This window comes from Pholcus phalangioides, unplaced genomic scaffold (genome assembly GCF_987345545.1).
Source record: "Pholcus phalangioides strain wild (caught in Gottingen) unplaced genomic scaffold, Ppha-v1.0 ptg000008l_1, whole genome shotgun sequence".
NCBI classification, from domain to species: domain Eukaryota; kingdom Metazoa; phylum Arthropoda; class Arachnida; order Araneae; family Pholcidae; genus Pholcus; species Pholcus phalangioides.
Genome location: NW_028301601.1, coordinates 49263288 through 49284092, shown reverse-complemented (window position 1 = coordinate 49284092; position 20805 = coordinate 49263288). Strand labels below are relative to the sequence as shown.

Sequence of the window (20805 nt, the reverse complement as noted above, 5' to 3'; positions counted from 1 at the left end):
CTCCGGATTTGTTAAAATTTCTCTGGATTGTGGCAGAAAATTAGATTTTACGCGAGCTTTCACGTTGCAGTGGCCTCCATGATTACCATCGTCGTTAGGGAAAACACCCATAGAGGACAGACGTGGTCATTTCCATCAAGCAGCCTTAAAAAAAGTCTCTGTGACCGCATTTAAGCAACTGGCAAAGACGCGACTTCGTTTTCGTAGCGTTTATCGGCAATCATTTATCAAGGGCATGACCTTGGTTGCCGAAATTCCTGTATAATCTTTATTGTATTCCATTAACAACCGTGCAGTAAACACGTTTTTTCGTCGGCAGCGTTGTAATTTGAGTTTTTTTTAAATTGTTTCTTCCGATTAAATGTGTTCAGAAAGAAAATATAAAACTTTAAGCTATAATAAAGCTAAAATAAAGCTTTTAAGAGTTCATATACCCAAGATAGTCACTGATAGCATTCACGAAAGGAAACACATATTTTATGAACAGTATGTAGATGTGATTTCTCTATTCTGCACGGAAAGACTGACACGGAATTATATTCTGCTCAGGGGCAATGCAGAACCTGCCTTGAGGTGGGGGGGGGGGGGAGATGTAACTTTTTCTTAATTGATTAAAAAAATTTTTTTTTGTGAATTTTTTTTTTTTTATCGAGTGTGTGAGTGCCGGAGTTGGGGGGGGGGGAATGCTCTCCTCGGGAGAATCTCTGGATTTCAAAAGTTGGCATGTCTGTAAGTGATTTGCCATGAACCATTAATGAGTTATTTGTGAATTTATATAGGGTGTTTATTTATCATGCTACTACTAAACCACACATGTACCTTGTCCATATTCCTCTGCGGAACTTCTAACGAATTAGTACAGCCTACGAATTAGCCATGTACCACATATTTTTCAAACTATGACTGAAGTGTAATGTTTGAATATTTTACCGTTGTAGGCCTATTGCTCTCTGTGGCGAGACTTTTTAATGAGGAGATCGGCTCTTGCTGTCGCACCTCAAAATTGGAAACCACAGAAAACCAACTTCCGCCGACCATCACTGTGACAACGATGGGGTTTGAACCTGGAACCTCGCGATGAGAGTCCGTCACTATGACCACAGCGGCAGTTTATCATGCTGCATACGTTGGGGAGGGATAATAAAGCGCAACTATATGTAGATGAGCACAAATCACTACAATGCAACCTGTGCCTGGAGCTCTAGTGATTAAGCGCTAGAGGGTGTTGCTTGCTGTGTGCCATGAAATGATGAGAAACAAGACAGATGGAAAGAAACAAAACATATACTTAATTTTGAAACAAAATTAAGGAGATAAATTTAAGAAAATTGTTTCAGTAAATGCCAGTCACAGCTGTCATAGCAACTGCTCAAAATTGCAGCCACTAATAGTGAATGCAGGCTTTAACCCATCAATGTAGTAATATCCAAATATTGTCTAAAACACTAAGCATGTTTTGTATGGTACTAGCAGCTACAAAAACCTGAGCAACAAGGTCTGTCTGCTTTCTCCTGATTCATTCATCCATTTTGCCAGTGATCCCCCAGCATAAACGACGAAGGCTGCTGTGAAAAGTATATTTATTGTGTTTGCTGGGAAGTGCCCTGCAATGCTTAACCACTTGAGTTCCTGGCATAGGTTGTATGGGGATTTTTGCTTTTCTACTTGTGTTCTATCATCCGCGTAATGTATGTGCTGTGAGTATTGAAACAACCTGTAGAGCAGCGGTTCTCAACTGGTGTTCCGTGTGCACTCACCATGTGCTCCGCGGCCCCTCAAGGAAAATAAAAAACAGTAAATTTGAAAAAAAATATATAATTATTAATATTTTTAAACAAAAATAAATCAGTAACTTTGATGAATAAATGAAAAATAGGCTTACTGGGGCTCCGCCAAAGAAATTTTTTACAAAAAAACAACTCCACCAGTCAAAAAGGTTGAGAACCGCTACTGTAGAGTTAAAAAAAGTGTAAAAACCCCTATGACATCAACAAAAATTCCAAAGCTAAAGAAAAGGAAGGCAACTGTCTCAAGGTGGCAAATTTTATATTTATAAATTTGAAATTTTATTGAAGTTTTCATATTGAAGTAATATGTAATGCAAAAAAAAAAACTTGTAAAACTGGAGTTTTACAGAGGAAGAGGGTGGCAAAGTCAAGTTTGCCCTTTCTGAAGAATATTGGTGAGAGGTTGTCCTACAAAAAAAATATTAATTTTTTTTTTTAAATTGCGTAGAATAACCAAAGAAATATGAAAAGTCTGGGATCACAAAATCAGTGATATCAAATCTGTATACATTTTTAGTGTCTTAATTTGATACAAAATATATTTAAAATTTCAATTGCATAATGAAAGTAATTTCAGATTTGACTTGGTATATGTTCTTTTTCCTGCCAGGAGAGTCAAGAAGTCCTTCAATCGAAGCTGAAGATGAGGAAACTCCAAGAGCAGACCAACGCGGAAGCGAAAGAGGATACCATCCAAGAGGTAAAAGAGGAAGAGGAGGAAGATGAAGAACCAGCACCAGTGGCAGAAGAAGTCAAACCAAAGATGAGTCCTGTGGTGGAGGAGAAGCCTGACGACAGCAAATGCAGGAAAGGAAGCAAAGACAGCGAAGATGAAGATGCAGACCAAGAGGACGAAGATGAGGAGGAAGAAAATGTTAAAGAGGAAAGTGAAGAGCAGGTAATTATAAAGAGAGATGCCTGTCTCCACTATTCATGCATGGTACGATAAACTTGATGCAATGCAAAGATGAAGCGAGAAGTACAGTTGAATTCACATCCTCGCATTGTGTCCAGTTGTCTGTACTTTTCGGTAATGTTTATTTATCTGGAAAATCTTTCATACTACCTGGTAATTATCTAATGAGCATCATCAATCAAAATGCTTAAGCACCCTCGGCTCTGGATTCTGCTCAAAATTTTTCAGTAGAAAAATATTTGTCAAAACAGCGATATCTCAGAGTTCACGAAACAAATTATGATTTCCAATTAAAAATGAATTTAAATTGAACTAAAAAAAATAACCTAATTGGTTATTCTGAATAGCAGATTATTGGGTTTTTGTGGCTGTCATTAAGTGTATATTCAAGCTAAGAGGCCTTCGTGAGTTTGAGTATCAACTGGACCCCACCACGAACAGTTGACATCATCCAGAGATATTAAAAGATGCTGAGACTTGAGAAAAAAAACTATTATTACCGGTTTTCACTGACCAAATAATGGAAAAGTGTAACTACTTTATACTGACTTGCTGCGATTAGTTGTTAAACCATATGTCCTCCTTTCTGGCTAGCAGAAGCATATCCATTTGATACTGTTTCCTTACAGATTATTCGATACAGATTCCTTCATTCTGATGTTGGCTGCTAAATGGGGGGGAATCTGTCATTCCTCAAAACAGAGGGCTGTGCAATATGTTCCACTTAGTGGAGAATGTGCAGTGAAAGCTATTATCTTTTGCTGTGAAATAAATTTTTTGCACTTTGAAGGTTTTTCATAGAAAAAATATCCTAACTGAATATCTCTAAGAGATGGTTGACCGCTCAATTTTAGGTGGAATTTCTGGTCATATTGTTTCTATGTGAATATGGTCCGTTTTGACATGTTACGTTCTTATGTACAGTTTCAAACAACTGCGTGTATTATACTATTATATGGTACATGTGAATGAATTGTCACCACTCCACACTGCTCGTGATAGGGTTCCTTAATGCCATCAGATTTTTTTAGACTTTATATGGGGGAGGGGGGTAAAATATATATTTCAGAATGAAGTAAAACAATTGCACAGTTGAATCACAATAATGTGACCCACCTTTGCTGCTCAGACAGCAACTGGTCCTTTCCCAGATGAGCTGGGAAGGACTCAGTGAGGTGCTTGTAAGTGTTGACGGGGGATATATGAAGCTATGTTGACTTTAGTCAGCTGAAGAATGCATGTTGGAGGTTATATGTGGTAAACAACTTGATAGAGATAGTCTCATAGATGCTAGATTTGGTTTAAGTCTGGGGATTTTGGAAGTTTCTTCCTTGTGCTTTTCCAACCACTCACAAACACTTCCGGCTGTGTGGCATGTTGCAGTGTCATGCTAAAAGATGCCATCAATTCCAGATAACAGAATCTGTATGGTCTGTAATGCATAATTAGTTTTATCTACAGTGTCATTCACATTAATGAGTGGGAACCAGAGAATGCATTTAACCCTTTCCCAGACCATAATACTGCCATGGCCAGCTTGTTTTCGTCCACAAATGGTTGGGATCTGTTTATTTTCCCTTTGTTTCTTGCTGAATGTGCAATGTCCATCTATGAGATGCAGAAAAAATGGGATTCATCAGAGAAGGCAACCTTTTTCCAATCAGTACAGGTCCACAGTTGGTGTGATTTTGCCATTCATGTTACACTTTCCACCACTGTAGCAGTAGCACACAAACAGTTACAAACTGTGCAATTTCTGAAATGTTGTCATCCTTGTTCTGAAAGCCAAATATTGAAGGGTTTGGCCGAATGTGGTCTATGTTAGATTTTTGCAAAATTGGTTTTTTTTTGACTGAATAATGTTCCATATAGCTTCCATTACACATTCCTGCAGAAACGAACGTATGCAGCGGTTTTTATGCCATTTTAAACAGCTACAATCATGAGTTCTATAATTGGAACAATGGTCTATGTAATAAATGCATCGCATTTACCTTCCCAGATGAAATAATGGTCTGTTATTTTGAGGCAAAAGAAATTCTCCTTTTTTAGCAATAACTTTCATAACAATTCCTCTAAAGTTTGAAAAAAAAACCAATATAGGCCATTATTCACTTCAATTGTTCTTTTTGTCGGATGAGTTGCTTCATATTTTCACAATAATCAGAATCATACATTCTCAACCCATGACCTGTGGGTCAAATGTGACCCTCAGAATCATGTGGTGTGGCTTGTGACCTCAAACCAAATTTTATAAAAATTAACTAAGTGGCACATTAATAGATTACGTAGGAACTCGCGACAAGTTTCAGATCCCTTAAAAGATGTGTGGCACATTTACAGGCCACTTGAATGACCTGTGGTGCAGTTCTACATCACTCAAGTGGGTTGCAGCATTGTCACTTGAGTAACCTGCTCCACAATTTCAGAGCATTCAAGTGGCCTGTGGGACAGACATTTACAGATCTTTCAGGTGACCCATGGCATATTCGCAGATCACTTAAATTACCTGCAGTACATTTCCAGATTACTCAAGTGGCCCACGGCACACATTCCCACATGAGTTATTTTGACATGCTGTACATTTCCTTATGACTTATTGGCATGTGGTACATTACCAGATCATTTAAGTGTCCTGCTGCACAATTACAGAGCACTTCAACATGCCAGTGGAAAATTTCCATATGATTTAAGTGGCCGGCAGTATATTTACAGATCATTCGAATGAGCCATGGCACATTTGCAAGTGGCCTGCACCTTCCTAAAGTTTGAGCACCCTTGAGCTAAATGTTTTCAGAATTCCTACAATCCATTTTATATACCCACTAAACCACAGGGCTGGACAAATCCAATCCAGGTCACCAGGGCTACTGAAAAATTGGTATTGGCGCTTAAACTTTTCTGTTTGTAGCTGGTAAATTGCAGGCTGAGAGCAGCACAAAATGTTTAGAATTTCTATAAATTTGAAAGAGGGTCACTATGGTCCGAAAAAGTCAAAAGAATTATTATTTTGGACCTCCTCCTTCGGGTAAAAACACACGCATAAAAGATTGTTCTGGGGCCTAGATGATTTTGCGATTTGTCCATCCCTGTACTAAATCTGCTGATTACATATGGCATCTCGACTATTTTGCACTGACATCGAAAGTAGGAAATGGTCACGTTAATGCGATTTTACTATGTATGAGTACAGGGGTTAAGTTGGAATATAATTATCATTGAACTATTTCACTAGTATCCTTTCTTGAAAACTCAATTTTTACTTTATAAACTTTTTTTCTCCCTACCATTTCAGGACACACCTGGTGCTGGAGATTATCCTCGTCAACGTAGAAGAGCACGTAGGGAAATGGATTAGGTGTGGATTACAATTGCTTTACCATGGAGACATTACCATTTTTAAAAAAAAAAGAAAAAAAAAGTGCCTAGTCATCGGTAATAATGGGCGAAGTGCAGATCTGATAAACGGTATTGATGTTTGTCAGCAAGAGAACGGTGACTCTATATGCTCCATGGTGAATGTTTATTTTATATATTTTTTTGTCTTTTGTTTCATTATATCTTCTGATAATTTGTAGTTTTTACCAGTTGCTTACGAGAAATGCTTTTGTCACATGCCTTTTTTTTTCCTTTATCTCAAAATGCTTGCATGTTCACATTTCATGTGCATGTAGCGACGGTTCTGTGTGCTTAGCAGTTTTTTTGGTTGTGTGTGAATACTCTATATACCGTATGCATAACATCAAAAGCACTGCAGTGAATTTTTTCCCCATACACTGTCGTGTGATTTATCGAAAGGAAAAGGTCCGTTCAAGGTCAGCATATGATGTAGGTTTCTCTATGCAAACCCTGTCATTTCATTCAAGTTTGTATTCACGTGGCTAAAATTTCCTTACGTGCACTTTATTTCATTTGCGTTCGCATTTAGCAAAATCAAATTATGCATGAATGAAGTGGATTTATAGCAAGTCCTAGCCCCCTCCCCCTGCACCCTACAAAATTAAGTACTTTATTATCAATTTGAAGGGACATGACTTGAAATCAGTGCTTTTCTTTACAATTCTCAAATTTTGCTCTCGGCAGAATCATTTAGTCAAGTTCTTGGTGGCTCACACGTTATACTTGTTCTTTAACATTGAAAACGGAAGCGTTTCAGCCAGTTACTTGTTCTATCGTGTATTTCTTCTTTAATCAATTGTCCGTAATTCTTTTCTTTATGTATCGCCCAGGGAGGCTTGTGTGGGATCTATTTTGGGTCCCCCTCCATTTTTTCCCATTCCATAGTTGTCATGTATCCCTGATTTTCTGGGAGGCTCTTGAAATTCTACTTCATCTCCCGGACTTCTGAACCATTCTTATCTTCTGAATTTCGACCGTGATTTTAAAAAAATCCCTATTTTCAGGGGAAAAATATTCCTAAAAATTTTACCTGGAAAAAAGATTTGCTTTCGTTTTTAACACCTGAAATGAGACATAAGCATTATGTGAATTATCGCCATTGAATCAAATCGCAAAAAAATTCCATTTTTGGAGGAAAAAGACATTTGCCAAACAGCAAGTGTCAGTTTGGCCTTTTGGAATCTGAAATCTGTGAAAGGATTTGTATCTGCTTTGACCATATGCCCTGTTAAGTCTGTATGTCCTGTTTCAGGCCCAAAGGTGATTTTTTTTTCTTTTGTTGGCGTGATTTTATTTGAGAGTAGTGATGGCACGTGCTTCAATATACTAGTTGGTGACGGCGCTATTCAGTGATGGCTTGTGCGATGTCCCTTTTTTGCAAAGGGGGAAAAATTCCTACAAATGTACTTTCGTTAATGAAAAATCCCCACATTATTTTACAAAAATATATTTTATATTTATTTTTGTACAGAATTAAGATTTGTGCGTAAACCTTCCTGATTCTCATTCTCCAGAGTTGGGCAGCTATGCCATCCCAACAATCTCTAACAGAAAAAAAAAGTTTTTGTTTTTAATTTTTTTCCTTTCGTTTCACCTCAGATTTGGCGCCCTCTCCTGGAAAAACCGAAATAACTTCCCCTAATTCTTTTTGGTTAATAGAAATCATATTTTTCACCCCTTTCATCTCAGATTCTGCACCCCCCCCCCCAAAGTGGACAGAAATCATTTCCCCTAATTTGTTCTCCCGTTCACCTAGGATTTTGCACCCTTCTAGAGCAGCAGCCACGTGGCCCCAAGAGCCGTCCCCTGTTTATTGCTGGACTGTTATGCATAACTTTTTTGCCAATACTTTGACCTCACAAAATTACAATGAAAGCTGTGGAATTCATGAAAACTACACTAGAAGTCGTAGTGTCTTGCACGTCATTGGTTAGAGGAAAGACTGGTCTATGCATATGAATCAAAAGTTAGTTTCACCTACATAGTGGTGCCAAACTTCATGAGGCATAAAATTTGGTTCGTTATATTGGATTTAAAAGAACTTTGTTCGCTATAGCTAGGTCCAACCTGTGTAATATGAAGCTCCTTTTCCCTTGACATCCGCAGAAAAAAATGGATATCAACATTTGTACTAACCTTTATGGTTACTGCTACTAATTATTAGTTTGTGTTTACCCCATTTGGCATTACTTAAGTTTTCTTACTTGAAATTGGTTGCCATCGAATCCTCTTGTGCCGTTAGAATGAGTTTATTTTGCATATCCTGTAGTATTTGTACATTTCATTTTGCATATGTTCAAAATGTATGGATGGATGGTGAGTGAATGTTTTAGAAGCATTTTTGCATCAGAAATCGGCCGTTACAATTTTTTTTCTCTTTTTTTTATCATATATATCAGGAGTTGTGTTAAAAACAAAAAAATTTATTACGTTCATTTATTATATTTTGAAAATGTCTTCATGAGAATAAAAATACATATATTATACTGAAATTATTGTCGGAATGAGGAAAAAAATTATTATTACCTGACCTTTTATCGGTAATTACTGGAAAATACAGCGGAGTCTTCATATAACAAGTTTTTTTGTGTGCAGAAAGAAGAGTTCGGGAGCTTTCGCGAATAGTGCATTTTTGTCCATAAAAAGTTTTTTTCTGTTTTTGTTTTGTCGGAAACTTCAATTTTTTTAACCATGTTTCAATATCATATCCCGAATATAGTATCTATGCAAAAAAAACTAGTGTAATTGTTTTATTGTGAAAATATCTTGATAGTGTTGTATGACTAAATGATAGGTATTACTTGTTTGAATATACTGTTCGACATGGTTTCACTGCTTTTATTTCTGTTAGTTTATTATTGATTACTTAAAGAAACTATGTTAAATAGAGGTTCCGCTGTGTTTGAGAATACCTGTGTTTCATTTGCTGTGTCTTATTTATTAAAATACATTAGCTTATTGTTTTGTGTCGAACATTCTTTTGTGCGTGTCTATTACTCAGAATACGTTATGAGACATTAGAACCTTCCTTATTCAAAACGGTTGGAGGAGCAACCATTTTGAAAGGGAAACTTTGGATACATGAATATAGGTATCATGAAACATGCCCATATAACGATACTCAGAGAAGCGTATCATTATAAAGGACTTTGTCTCTCAGGGCCATCATTTCAACTTTTTCCGTGGCGGCAAAGCACATGTACTCAGTGTATTTATATATATTATCATTTTTAGTGTTTTCAAAAGCCGGAGACGGGGCGGGCAAATGACGGGCATGCTTTTAGTTATACATGGAGTATGCAGTAACATTATGAAAAGTGCATCGGGACCAGAGAATTATTCACAATTATATCATTAAAAAAACGTTTGCACTTATATGAGAGATGTAAGAGAAAAAAAATATTACTTGGTGAGATAAGAATTTATTTCATACAGTGTCATCAAGTTCAAGACAGGCAAGGGAATTTCTTGACTAATACGATCTAAGTTAACAGCTTTCCAAAAATTAAAGTTTTACCCTTACAGGGACTTAACTTGGATTTGTGAAATTCTTATTGGCAAGTCCCTGTACATATATTTGTGTTAATCTCAACCCAGACAAAAATTTCATCCGATTTGTGAAATCTGGATACACATATTCTATTTTTCAATTCTGGTCACCCTACTTGAAAATCAAGGTGCTCTGCTCTCAACGGAATGTAAGAAAATGATTATCTTTTAGTAATCTTTTCTCTTAAATTAGCTTAAAGTTAGAAAATATGTCTGTCCTATATGCAGTTTAATGACAGCTTTGCCCGAACAGTGAAGAAGTTTGATTCGTCTCAGACATGTGAATGTGACTTTCCTTTGAGATTACATTCGCTTGATATCCAGTCAATTGCATTTTCATGAAAAGATTTCGTTTATTACCATAGTATCACACACAGGCTCCCCACTACCAGTTGAACCCTCCAAAAACAAAATTCTGTCTTTGAAACCTACATTAAAGGGCAGAGATAATATAGCCCCCCCCTCGAAAGATTACGACTGACAGGGCCTGGGACCATTCTTAGAATTTTTTCTTTTTACCTTACAAAGTCATTGTGGACGGCCCCCACAAGGGCGGGATGACAGGGCTCCAGGGACAATTATTTTTTTGATTTTTCATGCTGTAAATTTATTATAGAAGGGGGCCTGTTCCAGGATGTGGGGGCCATGCTCACCCCCTGACCATGAAGTCCACCTCTTCTTTGAGCGCTTCATTTTTGGACACTTGGTTTTTTTTTTAAGAGATCTGTTTTTTTAGTGGTTATGTTTATTTTTGGTGACAACTGGCAGTTGCCCAAGTTTTCCCCGCACACGAGATCGCAAATCCCGTATGTTTGTCGGAGAAATATGGTTAGTATGATTCTAAAGCAAAGAAGTCCATCCAGCTGCCACCTATTCAGAAACGTGAGAAGTTCATTAATGAATCACCAACATAAAAGTAGGATTTGTGCTGCTATCTAGTATTGAGAAAGCAAACGAAAAGCTATCAATTAGTTCTTTTTCTAAACCCCAGATAACAGCACAGTTATGGCATTATTTTTCCCACCACTGGTCAAAGTCGTCCGAATTACGTATGTCAAACGAATATGGCGTCCCGCATGTGGGATTTGTAGCGCAGGCCTTGATGGAATGTTCCTGATGATATTGCTGATACGGGCTGCCATTAATGTAACAAACTCGTTCCAAAAAAATCCTCGCGTCAATGGTTTGTCCAAATAACTGGCAAGTACCAAACAATGTTTTGGCATCAAGACGTTGCTGATGTAAACATTGTCGGTCTTGACTGTAGTTCCCTTTGACCTATATAATTTCATATAGTGCACCCCCCCCCCCCCTTATCAACGCCTCTCCAGAGCAGTTTAACAAAGAATCACAAAGGAAAACGTTTGTTGGGAGCATAGTTTGAGAACCCGATATAGTGTGTAAAATATTTCTTTCATGAAGTGTTTACTGCCATCTAGTTTTCAATGGTGAGAGTAGATGCAAGTTCTTTCCTTTTAAATGCCAGAAGCTGTCCATATTCAGTTTCATTTTTTTTTGAGTCGATAGATGGCCTGGTACTCTTCCGTTATAAGATACCAGACAAAAAAAAGTGCCAACTGTGGTAATAGAAGAGTATCGATGGCATCAAAAATTCCAACATGGGGGAGATACCAATCTCCCCAGTAACCTATGTAAATATTCGGTTTGGAAACCCCTCCAGCATCAATGATGACTGAGACTGATCTAATGTGTATGAAACAAATTTATAGCATCGCGTTCCCCCACCTATGCATAAAACACACACAGGTAAACTTTACTTGATTCCAACACAGCAGCGCCCCCCCCCCCCCACCACCACTTCGGTAGCAAAACCAATAAATGAAAACAAGAGGAGAAAAAATGACCGAATATAATTTTTATTTCTGGTCACCAGTTAAATGTTGTATTTACAACGACTTTAATACTTGAGTTTCACTGGATGAAAATGTGCAACGATAAATATGCACGATATCATATATACAATGTATAAAAACAATGAATAAATTTCTCTCCCTCCGAAATAGGGGGGACACATACACTCAAAAATGATCAGTTCAGTTCGCAGATGATTCAGTCCCGTTCTTTTGATCTAATTTGTTTTTGTTGTTCTTGACCATGTAAATGAAATACGTAATGGCTTCTTTTTCCGTCACTGGAATCGTCTTGAAATGTCTCGAAAGAGTCTGTAAAAAAAAAATTCAAGGTTAATTCTCACAAATTCCATTGAAAGGCTTGTCATTGGTGAACTAGTTCATCCATCGAAACCTGTGGTTGGAATCGAGATGTTTGCAGGGTCTGGTCGCACACAAGCAAACATCTATTGATCATGTAAATGCTAATGCAATCCCGATTTCAAAGAACTCGCACCGACAGATATTAAGTAGGAATTTTCATTAATGGAAATAAATCATAGGGCCTTTTTTCCTTCAGAAAAATGTGACATCATCGATGGCGTATTTACAGGGAGGGATTTTTGGGCTATAGCCCAGGACGGCAATTTCGAGAAAAGAGTGGTAATGAAAATTAAACTAGAAGGGCAGCAAAACCATAAATCTGCTTCTAACTAACGAATAAGGATGCTTAGCTTCCTTCTGCAACGAGCCCTCAGCTGACTGACACGTTCTGCAGTGAAAATTCTTGAAATAGTCCTTTCGTACACTTTCCTTAAAATTCTTCAAAAGTGTTCTGCAGCAACACTGATTGTTCAGCAACATACGCCGAATATTTCAATATATTTGGCTTTGGGGCTAATGAATGAGACACTAGGTCAGTGAGTGACCAATATAGTGACCTTTCTTTCAAATCGAGCACAACTCAGGTCTATCACCATCTATCGGCGATTTACTACCTAGTGAGTTGTGCCAGAAGTGTAACTGTGTGTGTACCTAACAGTCTGAGTGCATATGTAGTGTTGTGTTTGATTTTTCAGTGCTGCCATCTGTATTTCAGAACTGAAGTGAGTGATGTGGTTATGATTGAATTACATTTGTACTGCTTGTAAGTCTGTTGCTCTCTGTGGCAAGAATTTTTAATGGGGAGATCGGCTCGCATTTGCGCCTTGAAGTTGGGAACCACAGAAAACCAATTTCAGCCAACCACCACTATGGCAATGGTGGGACGAGTCCATCACTATGACCACTCGACCACCATAGCTGCAATATAGTAACCTGTAATGTGAGTGACTAATCAGATGACCCTGAACACAACTGATCAGGTCAGTGAGTGATCAAAATAGTGACCTTTACTTTGAGTAACCAGGTTCATGAGGAACTAAAGGAGGGGCCTAGATCAGCACCTCCTAGAGATAGAAGGCCTCTGCAGTCTGCATGTGACGTCAGTAAGTAGTCCATTTTCTCTCAGAATATTCAGGGAAAAAAATTCCCTGCTCGTGCCAGTATCATCATTGTGAGGAAAAGAAATGATCGGGCTCAGAATCGGTGATTTCTATGTCCCACATCCACTATGCTGTATTTGCGAGCCAATCAGGAAGATTCTACGCCAAAATAAGAAGAAACGAAATAGGATGCAGTGTTTCAAAATGTGGCAAACTTGCTAGGTAGTCTGAATGATGTTTATGGCAAACAGTGCAGAGGTCTTCTGTCTCCAGGAGGTGCTGACTAGACGGACCTTATGGTTTGAAAACATAAGGAATGACTAAGAGAGCAAGGGACACGCCAGTCAGTGACTGAAAGAGTGACCTAGTAAGTTTGCAAGCATGTGAGTAAGTATGAGCCACCTAAACAGTGTATGAGCATGGGAGTGACCTAGAAAGCAAAGAACCATGTAAGCACGTGAGTGATGGAAAGTGTGACACAGAAAGAGTGCAAACATGTGAGTGACTAAAAGAGTGGTGACCTAGTCTAGGTCACCACTCTTTAAGTCACTAAGGTTTAGTCATTCTAGGTCACAGAGCAAAAACCATGCAAGTCACATAGCGTGTGACCTGAAGATTCAGGGACCCGGTCAGTGCGCAGCCAAAAGAGCAGCCTAGATAGGATGCAAGTACGGGAGTGATCTATTGGAGAATAGAACCATGTCAGTGAGGAACCATAATCATAAAAGAGCAGAGTTGGTAAAAAAACCAAAAAACCATTTTTTTTTTGTTTTAAATAGCATCAACATGAAAAACAGTAAAATTTCTCAAAAATCATTCAAACTTCTAATAATAATTAAAATAAAATTTTATTAATGTATATAATTAACACTATTCCCATATTAATTAATCACAATAAATATTTCTTAAATTTTAGCAAAAACCAACTTTTGCAATTTAATTATTTTTTGCTTAACTCAATGGATTACTTTGTGTTTGAAAATTCTTTTAATGTTATTATCAATCATATAATATATAAAGGTGTTTTCTCCAGTTACTTTCAGTATGCTTAATTAGGAAGCTATTTTGCAAAAACTATAATAAAAATTAGGTGAATATAATGTATTTAATGAAGCATAAATAATGCAGATAAATTAGCGATGATTTACGATATACAGGGTGATTATAACTAAGGTTCTGATTTCAAAACACTGTAAAAAAAAAAAAGAATGATTGTCAGAATGACTTGAAAATTTACATGAATATTCCTGAAGCAGTGGAATTTTATTTGGCAAAGGAGAAAAAAAATATTTAAGAATTTAAAATTAATGATACCGAACTCATTCAACACATGGGAAATTTGCTCACAATGGAAACAATAGACAGTCATGGCAAAATGGTAACTGAATTATAGCATTGCACGATCTCATAATTCATGGAAACATCACAAAAAACGAAGTAATTGAACAAATAATGACAATACAAGATATACAGAAGACTGGATGTTGTGAAGATATTTATTATTTGAGATGTTAATTTTTTAAGGAAGGAAAAAACTCATCTCTGCCTCTACCGGGAGTCGAACCCGGGTCCCTCGATTGCCGGACTCGTAAATAAGGGTTAAAAACACTCCTTACAGCAGGAGTTACTCACTGTTGTAGACAAAAGAATTGAATTCAAAATGAACCGGCAACAAGAGCAGAAGAGGAGGGCAGAAAAAAGGAAAATGGCATTGGAAAATACCTTTGAAAAATGGCTGAGCCATTTTTAATAGTCCGAGTAACTCCCGCTATAAGGAGTATTTTTCAAGCCACTTTGAGACTTTTTGAAAAAAACCACTTATACTATCTTATGCCATTTAAGGATGTACCACCAAAATGTACCCCAAGAATATAAAATGTGGTAAGAATGAATGATTTTGGCTAATAATGAACCAATATATTTTTCAAGGAAAAAAAATTATATTTAAGCCACTTTTATTTGATTTTTAAAAAAAAACCACTTGGTTAAAACCAAACAACCCTGTAAAAGAATGACCTAGAGTAGTGGTTCTCAACCTACGGAAGGCACTGCTCCCAAAAGCAGAATGTGCCAAAATCTGCGACGTAAGTCGCAGAACAATTTGGAAGAATTTTAAGAAAAAGTGCAAAAAAACCCCACTATTACATGTATGGAGTTTTTTACTGCAGAACATTTCCAGTCAGCTGGGGGCTCGTCGAAGAACAGTGCTAAACATTCTGCTTTAGGGGGTCACTGCCTGGTTGAAAGTTTTGTGAGTGGAGGGACCCGGACATACGCAACTAATGGGAAATAAATGGATAAAAATGAAACGGTGAACCATTCAAGGCCAGGCAGTTAAGAAACACTGACCTAGAGAGAGTGAAAGCATGCAAGTGATCAAAAAAGTGACTGGGTGGTGGAGGCGTATTCAAGGAATTAGAAGTCAAGAAAATTAGACTAGAATGGGTAAAAGGCAGTAAAATTTGTGCAGCCCACAGGCAGCAAAACCATAAATCTGCCTCTGAAATCTTAACAAGTGGGCCTGGGGGGGAAAGGGGAGCGAATGAAATCGTGGCCCACACCAAATCCGATCCTACCCTATCACTGATCAGCAGAGTAACTGATTAATCAGAAAGAATCACACAGGGGCAGCCAGAAACCTCAGTATCTTATTGGTAAGAAAGTGCACAATTTTTTAATACATAAATTAGGCTAACAATGGACCCGAAAAATGCTTGGGTCCTAGAACTCATTAAAATAGCCCCATAGCTTTTAACAAAAACAAAATTTAACTTACGTCAGCCAGCTGTGCCTTATTGACACCAGGCCTCGTAGGAATTTTGAAATGTCGCTTGTAACGCCGCAGTGTACCGACCTGCAGCTGGTAGAGATCAACCTGCAATAAGACAAAAATAAATAAATTGCGGCAAGTTTACAATTTTATTCAAGTAACTAACAAACAATTTAAACAGAAACCTAAATAGACGATTGTGAGGGATGGGGTGGAAAGTGAGTCTCACTTCGGGTGTGTCGACATCTTGATCATTAGAGCCGTTTTCATCTTCACTGTCTTTACGCTTCCGCTTGTTCCTGATGCTCTGGATAACACTTTTGTGGTGCTCACAAATGTAAATGTGCCGAGCCTGCAAAAAAAAAAAAAAAAAAAAAATAGAAAACAATCATTGATACCAGGTGGCATAAAGTGATGGGTTGAATGACGAATGTAGATTGCAAATAACTATTAATATAACTGCAGAGATAGTTTCAAAATGATAAAAAAAATTAAGAATCATACATTCGGATCGATGTTCAATTTCAGTTTCTTCTGCGCCACTGTTTTCTGGATCCTCTTGCTGTAGCTGGCGTTCCCAGCTGGCTGAGTGCATCTTATACCATCATCGAGCAAACAGCAGACCTGATTGTGGCTGCTTTGCGTCTCTTCCTCGGTGCTAAAACCATTCATTTTAATAAGTCTGGAATAAGAGAAAAAAGAGGTCTTAATATATATTCGTCCAAATAATTGATTGGGGGGATAATTAATAACTGGGATGGGGCTGACAGGGCTCTAGTACAGGGAACTTTTGGGATAAATCCATAATGCTTTTTACATTACAAATTCACTACAGGAGGGACCTGTCAACACATTTACACCAGGAAAAAAGAGGTTTCGTTTCACTAATTCTGTAAAGTTCTGGCACACAAAGAAAGCTGTTTTTCCAATTATCACATTGAAAAACAATCGCAGTTTCAATACCACATATGTCAAAACATTTCTATATCATTAAAATACCCTGTTTGATAGGAAAGTTTCAGTAGAAATCACTTGATCCTTGCCTGGGGACCTATAAAAGATTCCAGCCTAGGGGTTCTGCAAGTTCTTTACCTAAAGAACCTGAGGTGACCACCTGTACATGGTGCTGTCTTCATTTCCTACCCAACTTGGTTGTTTGTAAATTACTCTATGATGATGTGACTGGAGTTGGCATGCAGTAAAGTAGTAGTAGCAGCATAGGGGGTTTGGTTCTGGGGAGACACTGTACTCCCAGCACTTTGCACAATCTTTTCTCAGCCTATTACTTCTACTTAACTGCACATGCACCTTGTACACATTCCTCTATGGAATTTCTAATGAATTGGTGCATGCGAGAATGTGAGTGTACATGTTGCGAACATAACGTGAAGTTTGATTTTGTGATATGCTTGTTATGTGTAGTGCTCCCATCAATTTTTCTAACTGTGAATGAAGTGTAATGATCGAACATCTTACTGATGTAATCTTTTCAGCCTGAAGGCCAGATATGCAAGACTGTTGGTGTGCTCAAGCACCATGAACTGATGTTTTTGTTCTGTTGTTTGGATCGATTCATTTTTTAAGAACATCTTTTGCGGCAGTATCTGACCTGCAGGCCGGATGTTGTGCAGCTGTGGTTAGAAGGTTACAATCCCTAACAGCACTGTACAATGTCGTGCCCTAACCCACATCTTGCAGTTGGGCCCGAGATCTTTGGTGGCCTCCCCCATAGTGAATTTATAATATGAAAAAAAAGGATAAGAATCAGGCTGGAGCCCTGTCACCCCCTAACCTTGTGGGGCCATACAAATCTGTAACCAGGACTGTCCTTCCTGCCAGAAATTTTAGGCCTTTTCTTTCTTTCAATTTGAGCACAACTCAGGTCTATTACCATCTACGGGAGATTTACTACCTAGTGAGTTGTGCTGGAAATGTAACTGTGTGTGTGTAGTCCTCTGACCACGAGATGAATTTTCACTGCGTCATGTCACGTCACGTCGGATGATTTTATTCAATTTTTTTTTTGGTAAAATGATTGCACATCGAGAAAAGTTCATCAGTGACTGAGCTTTCACAATTGGCATGTCCTTCTAGGATAAAATAGAATCGTTTGACGTGACATAGCCAAATCTCATCTCGTGGTAGGAGGACTGTACCTAAGAGTCTGAGTGCATATGCAGTGTCGTGTTTTAATATTTTAGTGCTGCCATCTATATTTCAGAAGTGAAGTGAGCGATGTGTTATGTTTGAATTGAATTTGTACTGTTTGTAGGCCTGTTGCTCTCTGTGGTGAGACTTTTTCAAAGGGGAGATTGGCTTGCATTCGCGCCTTGAAGTTGGGAAAAATGTTAGGTCCATGGTACCATCTCTTAATGATAACTACCCAAGAGACACACATATCTGGGCACCTGTCCCTTAAATCAGGGATGCACAACCTTTTCAGTCTGTGCACCACATATGCGGGACTTCTGTCATTCGTGAGCCAGAAATGTAGGGAATTAATGTCTTTCATCATTTTTTGGCTGTAATCAATAACTTTACTCACTTTTGACAATTTTCACCTGTAATTGGCAACCTCACTTGTCTTTGACAATTAGTGATATCTCGATTTCTTGCATTTTTATCCAGGAAATATGGTGAGACTAGGCTTTTATCGTGTTGTATGTATGTATCAATATTTTTTCCTATTGGAATCACAACTCAGAGGTTCTGTATCTTTGCTATAAATGTAGATTAGACTACTATATATGGATTTTTTTGCGTTGTTTATTGTACAATCAGTTTGATGCACTCCTGGTTGCAAATCCCTTTTGTTGGCCACCCCTCTTTTATGGCCAAATACAATGGATTCTTATAATGCTACTGCTTGGACTGACAAATTTCCTTCGTCCCAACTATACTACTCATCAAGATTTTCTGTTTATATCGTTTTCTCACCCACAACGTTTCTCTCCATGATGAACTTTGAGAAAGGTTATAAGTAGAATCCACTGTATAATAACTATATTTCATTTTAAAAGAGAGGGGAGTTCATGTAATATACATGTTACCCCCTTTTATGGACAAATTTTTTTGCTTTTCCCGATGTACGCAAAAAAAGGGAGGGAGATTGCATATTCTAAAATGAAGGTGCTCGACCTTTTGGACAGTACAGGCCATTTCATTGGTTGAAAAAAGTGTCGCTGACCACATAAGTGATCTATATGTACCAGATAGTCCAGATCCATCCCAGAAGTGACAGAGCCTAGGTCGCGTCTGGTTTGACAGATAGTCCAGATCAATCAAGAAATGAGTGATAAAATTGAGGTGAGAATGTGCCATGGGTCATTCAAGTGATCTGGTTATGTGCAGCTTAGTTCATTTTTACAAAATTAGGTTTGAGGTCACTGGCATATCAGCAGTGCCGTCTTAAGGCATTGGTCCACCTGGGAATAGTCTGGGGACCTAAAAAAAATGGGATCTGGTTGAGATTATCAAAAATTTGCCTGGTAGGGTCTCGGGAAAATCATTTGGCCTGGGCCCCCCCCCCCCATGATGCTCTTAAGACGGCCCTGCATATCAGATAACTCCAACAGGACATGGGTTAAGCATGTACACTCTACGTTCTGATACTTGGCATGGGGAATACTCGTGACTTTCCTCCCCAGGGCTGTCTTAACCATGTCACCATGGGCCACGTGACTAGAAAAGAAGTAAAAACTTACTGCCCGAGGCCAGTACCCATTCTGAAATAGGAAATGACCGTCTACAGTGGGAGGCCTCCGAGCTAAACTCATTATGTCACTAAAGTTATTTCACCTGTAGATATTGGGTATAACAGACCGACGCATGCGATATCTTTGTTTTTTTGCAGTATATCCAATGACAATATGTGAAATAACTTCTTCAGCGACGTCACGAGTTTCGCGAGAAGGCCTTCTGCTATAGATGGCATTGCGACGCCCCCGGTCACTAACGGTACCCGAGTACCAAGTCCAATACTTACTATTAAGAATAACAGTGCAATAAATATCTAATTCTTATGTGAGGCCCCTTTCTCACTTGAAAGGGGGGTCCGCAAAGCGCATAACTATACCCATGGGCTCCAGAATGCAGTTGAGACGGCCCTACCTAGACGACCAGTTCTCAAATAATATATCTTACAATATGGAATGAATACAGTGAAAAATGCAATAAACAAATGAGGGTCGGGTAAAAAAACACCCAATCCAATTTGAATACTAACGAAGCCAACTTACCACAATGATTGAGAAGGAAATCACGATTCCCAAGTTTGAAAAATAATAAACTAACACGTTTTTCTATCACGTAACACGTGTTTTAATTGAGTTCAAACCCGCGAATTTCTCCGGTTCATTCAATGATGAAGTATTTGGATATTCAAAGAAATCACTTTGACACAGAGCCACACTATCAAGAGCCGCGGCGTCCTGTTATAAAAAAAAATATATAATAATAACAAAAAACAATAACAACACAATATAAACCCTAGTTGATTTGGCCTTTGCAACGACTGACACTGATTTTTTTCTCAAATTGTGGCTGTTACTGCCATCTATTATCATTCTTGAAAAACAAAGAGATGACAGTAAACCCAATGAGCTATAAGGACAGTTTACTTCTAGCTCAGTGAGTAAACCCAACATTCCCTGAATTTTCCCTGAACTGAATTTTCAGGTTCCAGCCAATAGGGAATCGAACACGCGTGCCTGTTTGTTGGCTAATGGCCCGCTTTAAGGGCCAGTCAGCACCGTAAAATTTTGAGTCTGGTCTGGACTGAACTGAATGGCAAGTTCAGTTCTATCTTCGGCGCATAAGGAGCCATCAAAAACAAAGTACCTAGAATGAAGCAGACGACAGCAGAAGTTTTCGTTCACAACAGTTCTCTACGATTCAAACCCACAAACTGAACTGGATGGCAAGTTCAGTTCTTTCTTCGGAGCATAAGGAGCCATCAAAAACAAAGTTCCTAGAATGAAGCAGACGATAGCAGAAGTTTTCGTTCACAACAGTTCCCTATGATTCAAACCCACAAACTGAACTGGATGGC

General features: G+C 38.2%; 2 protein-coding genes across 5 annotated transcripts in view; one reads left to right on the top strand and one right to left on the bottom strand.

The window, feature by feature from the left end:
- Window positions 1-9061, top strand: part of Cnx99A (Calnexin 99A) — a 28062-nt gene extending 19001 nt beyond the window's left edge. For all 4 annotated transcript variants that reach the window (XM_089234827.1, XM_089234829.1, XM_089234830.1 and 1 more), the window contains exons 18-19: window positions 2398-2685; window positions 5999-9061. In XM_089234827.1, coding sequence (XP_089090953.1) covers window positions 2398-2685; window positions 5999-6061 — 351 coding nt within the window. In that variant the 3' untranslated portion in view covers window positions 6062-9061. The remainder of the gene's footprint in view (window positions 1-2397; window positions 2686-5998) is intronic.
- A 2451-nt stretch (window positions 9062-11512) lies between these two features.
- Sap30 (SIN3-associated polypeptide 30) lies at window positions 11513-20215 on the bottom strand. The gene is made up of 5 exons (XM_089234826.1): window positions 19994-20215; window positions 16260-16437; window positions 15985-16107; window positions 15762-15860; window positions 11513-11834 (listed from the first exon to the last, which is right to left on the bottom strand). Exons 2-5 carry the CDS (start codon window positions 16425-16427, stop codon window positions 11706-11708), a joined length of 519 nt encoding a protein of 172 aa, XP_089090952.1. The 5' UTR covers window positions 16428-16437; window positions 19994-20215; the 3' UTR covers window positions 11513-11705.
- Between the last annotated feature and the right edge of the window lie 590 nt (window positions 20216-20805).

Excerpts from the sequence above, each read along its gene's own strand:
- Sap30 (XM_089234826.1), bottom strand. The coding sequence starts at position 16,427 with ATGAATGGTTTTAGCACCGAGGAAGAGACGCAAAGCAGCCACAATCAG. Across the intron at positions 16,108-16,259 it reads AATTGAACATCGATCCGAAT|GCTCGGCACATTTACATTTG; the intron begins GTATGATTCTTA and ends TTTTTTTTGCAG. Across the intron at positions 11,835-15,761 it reads ATAAGGCACAGCTGGCTGAC|ACTCTTTCGAGACATTTCAA; the intron begins GTAAGTTAAATT and ends TTTTTTTTACAG.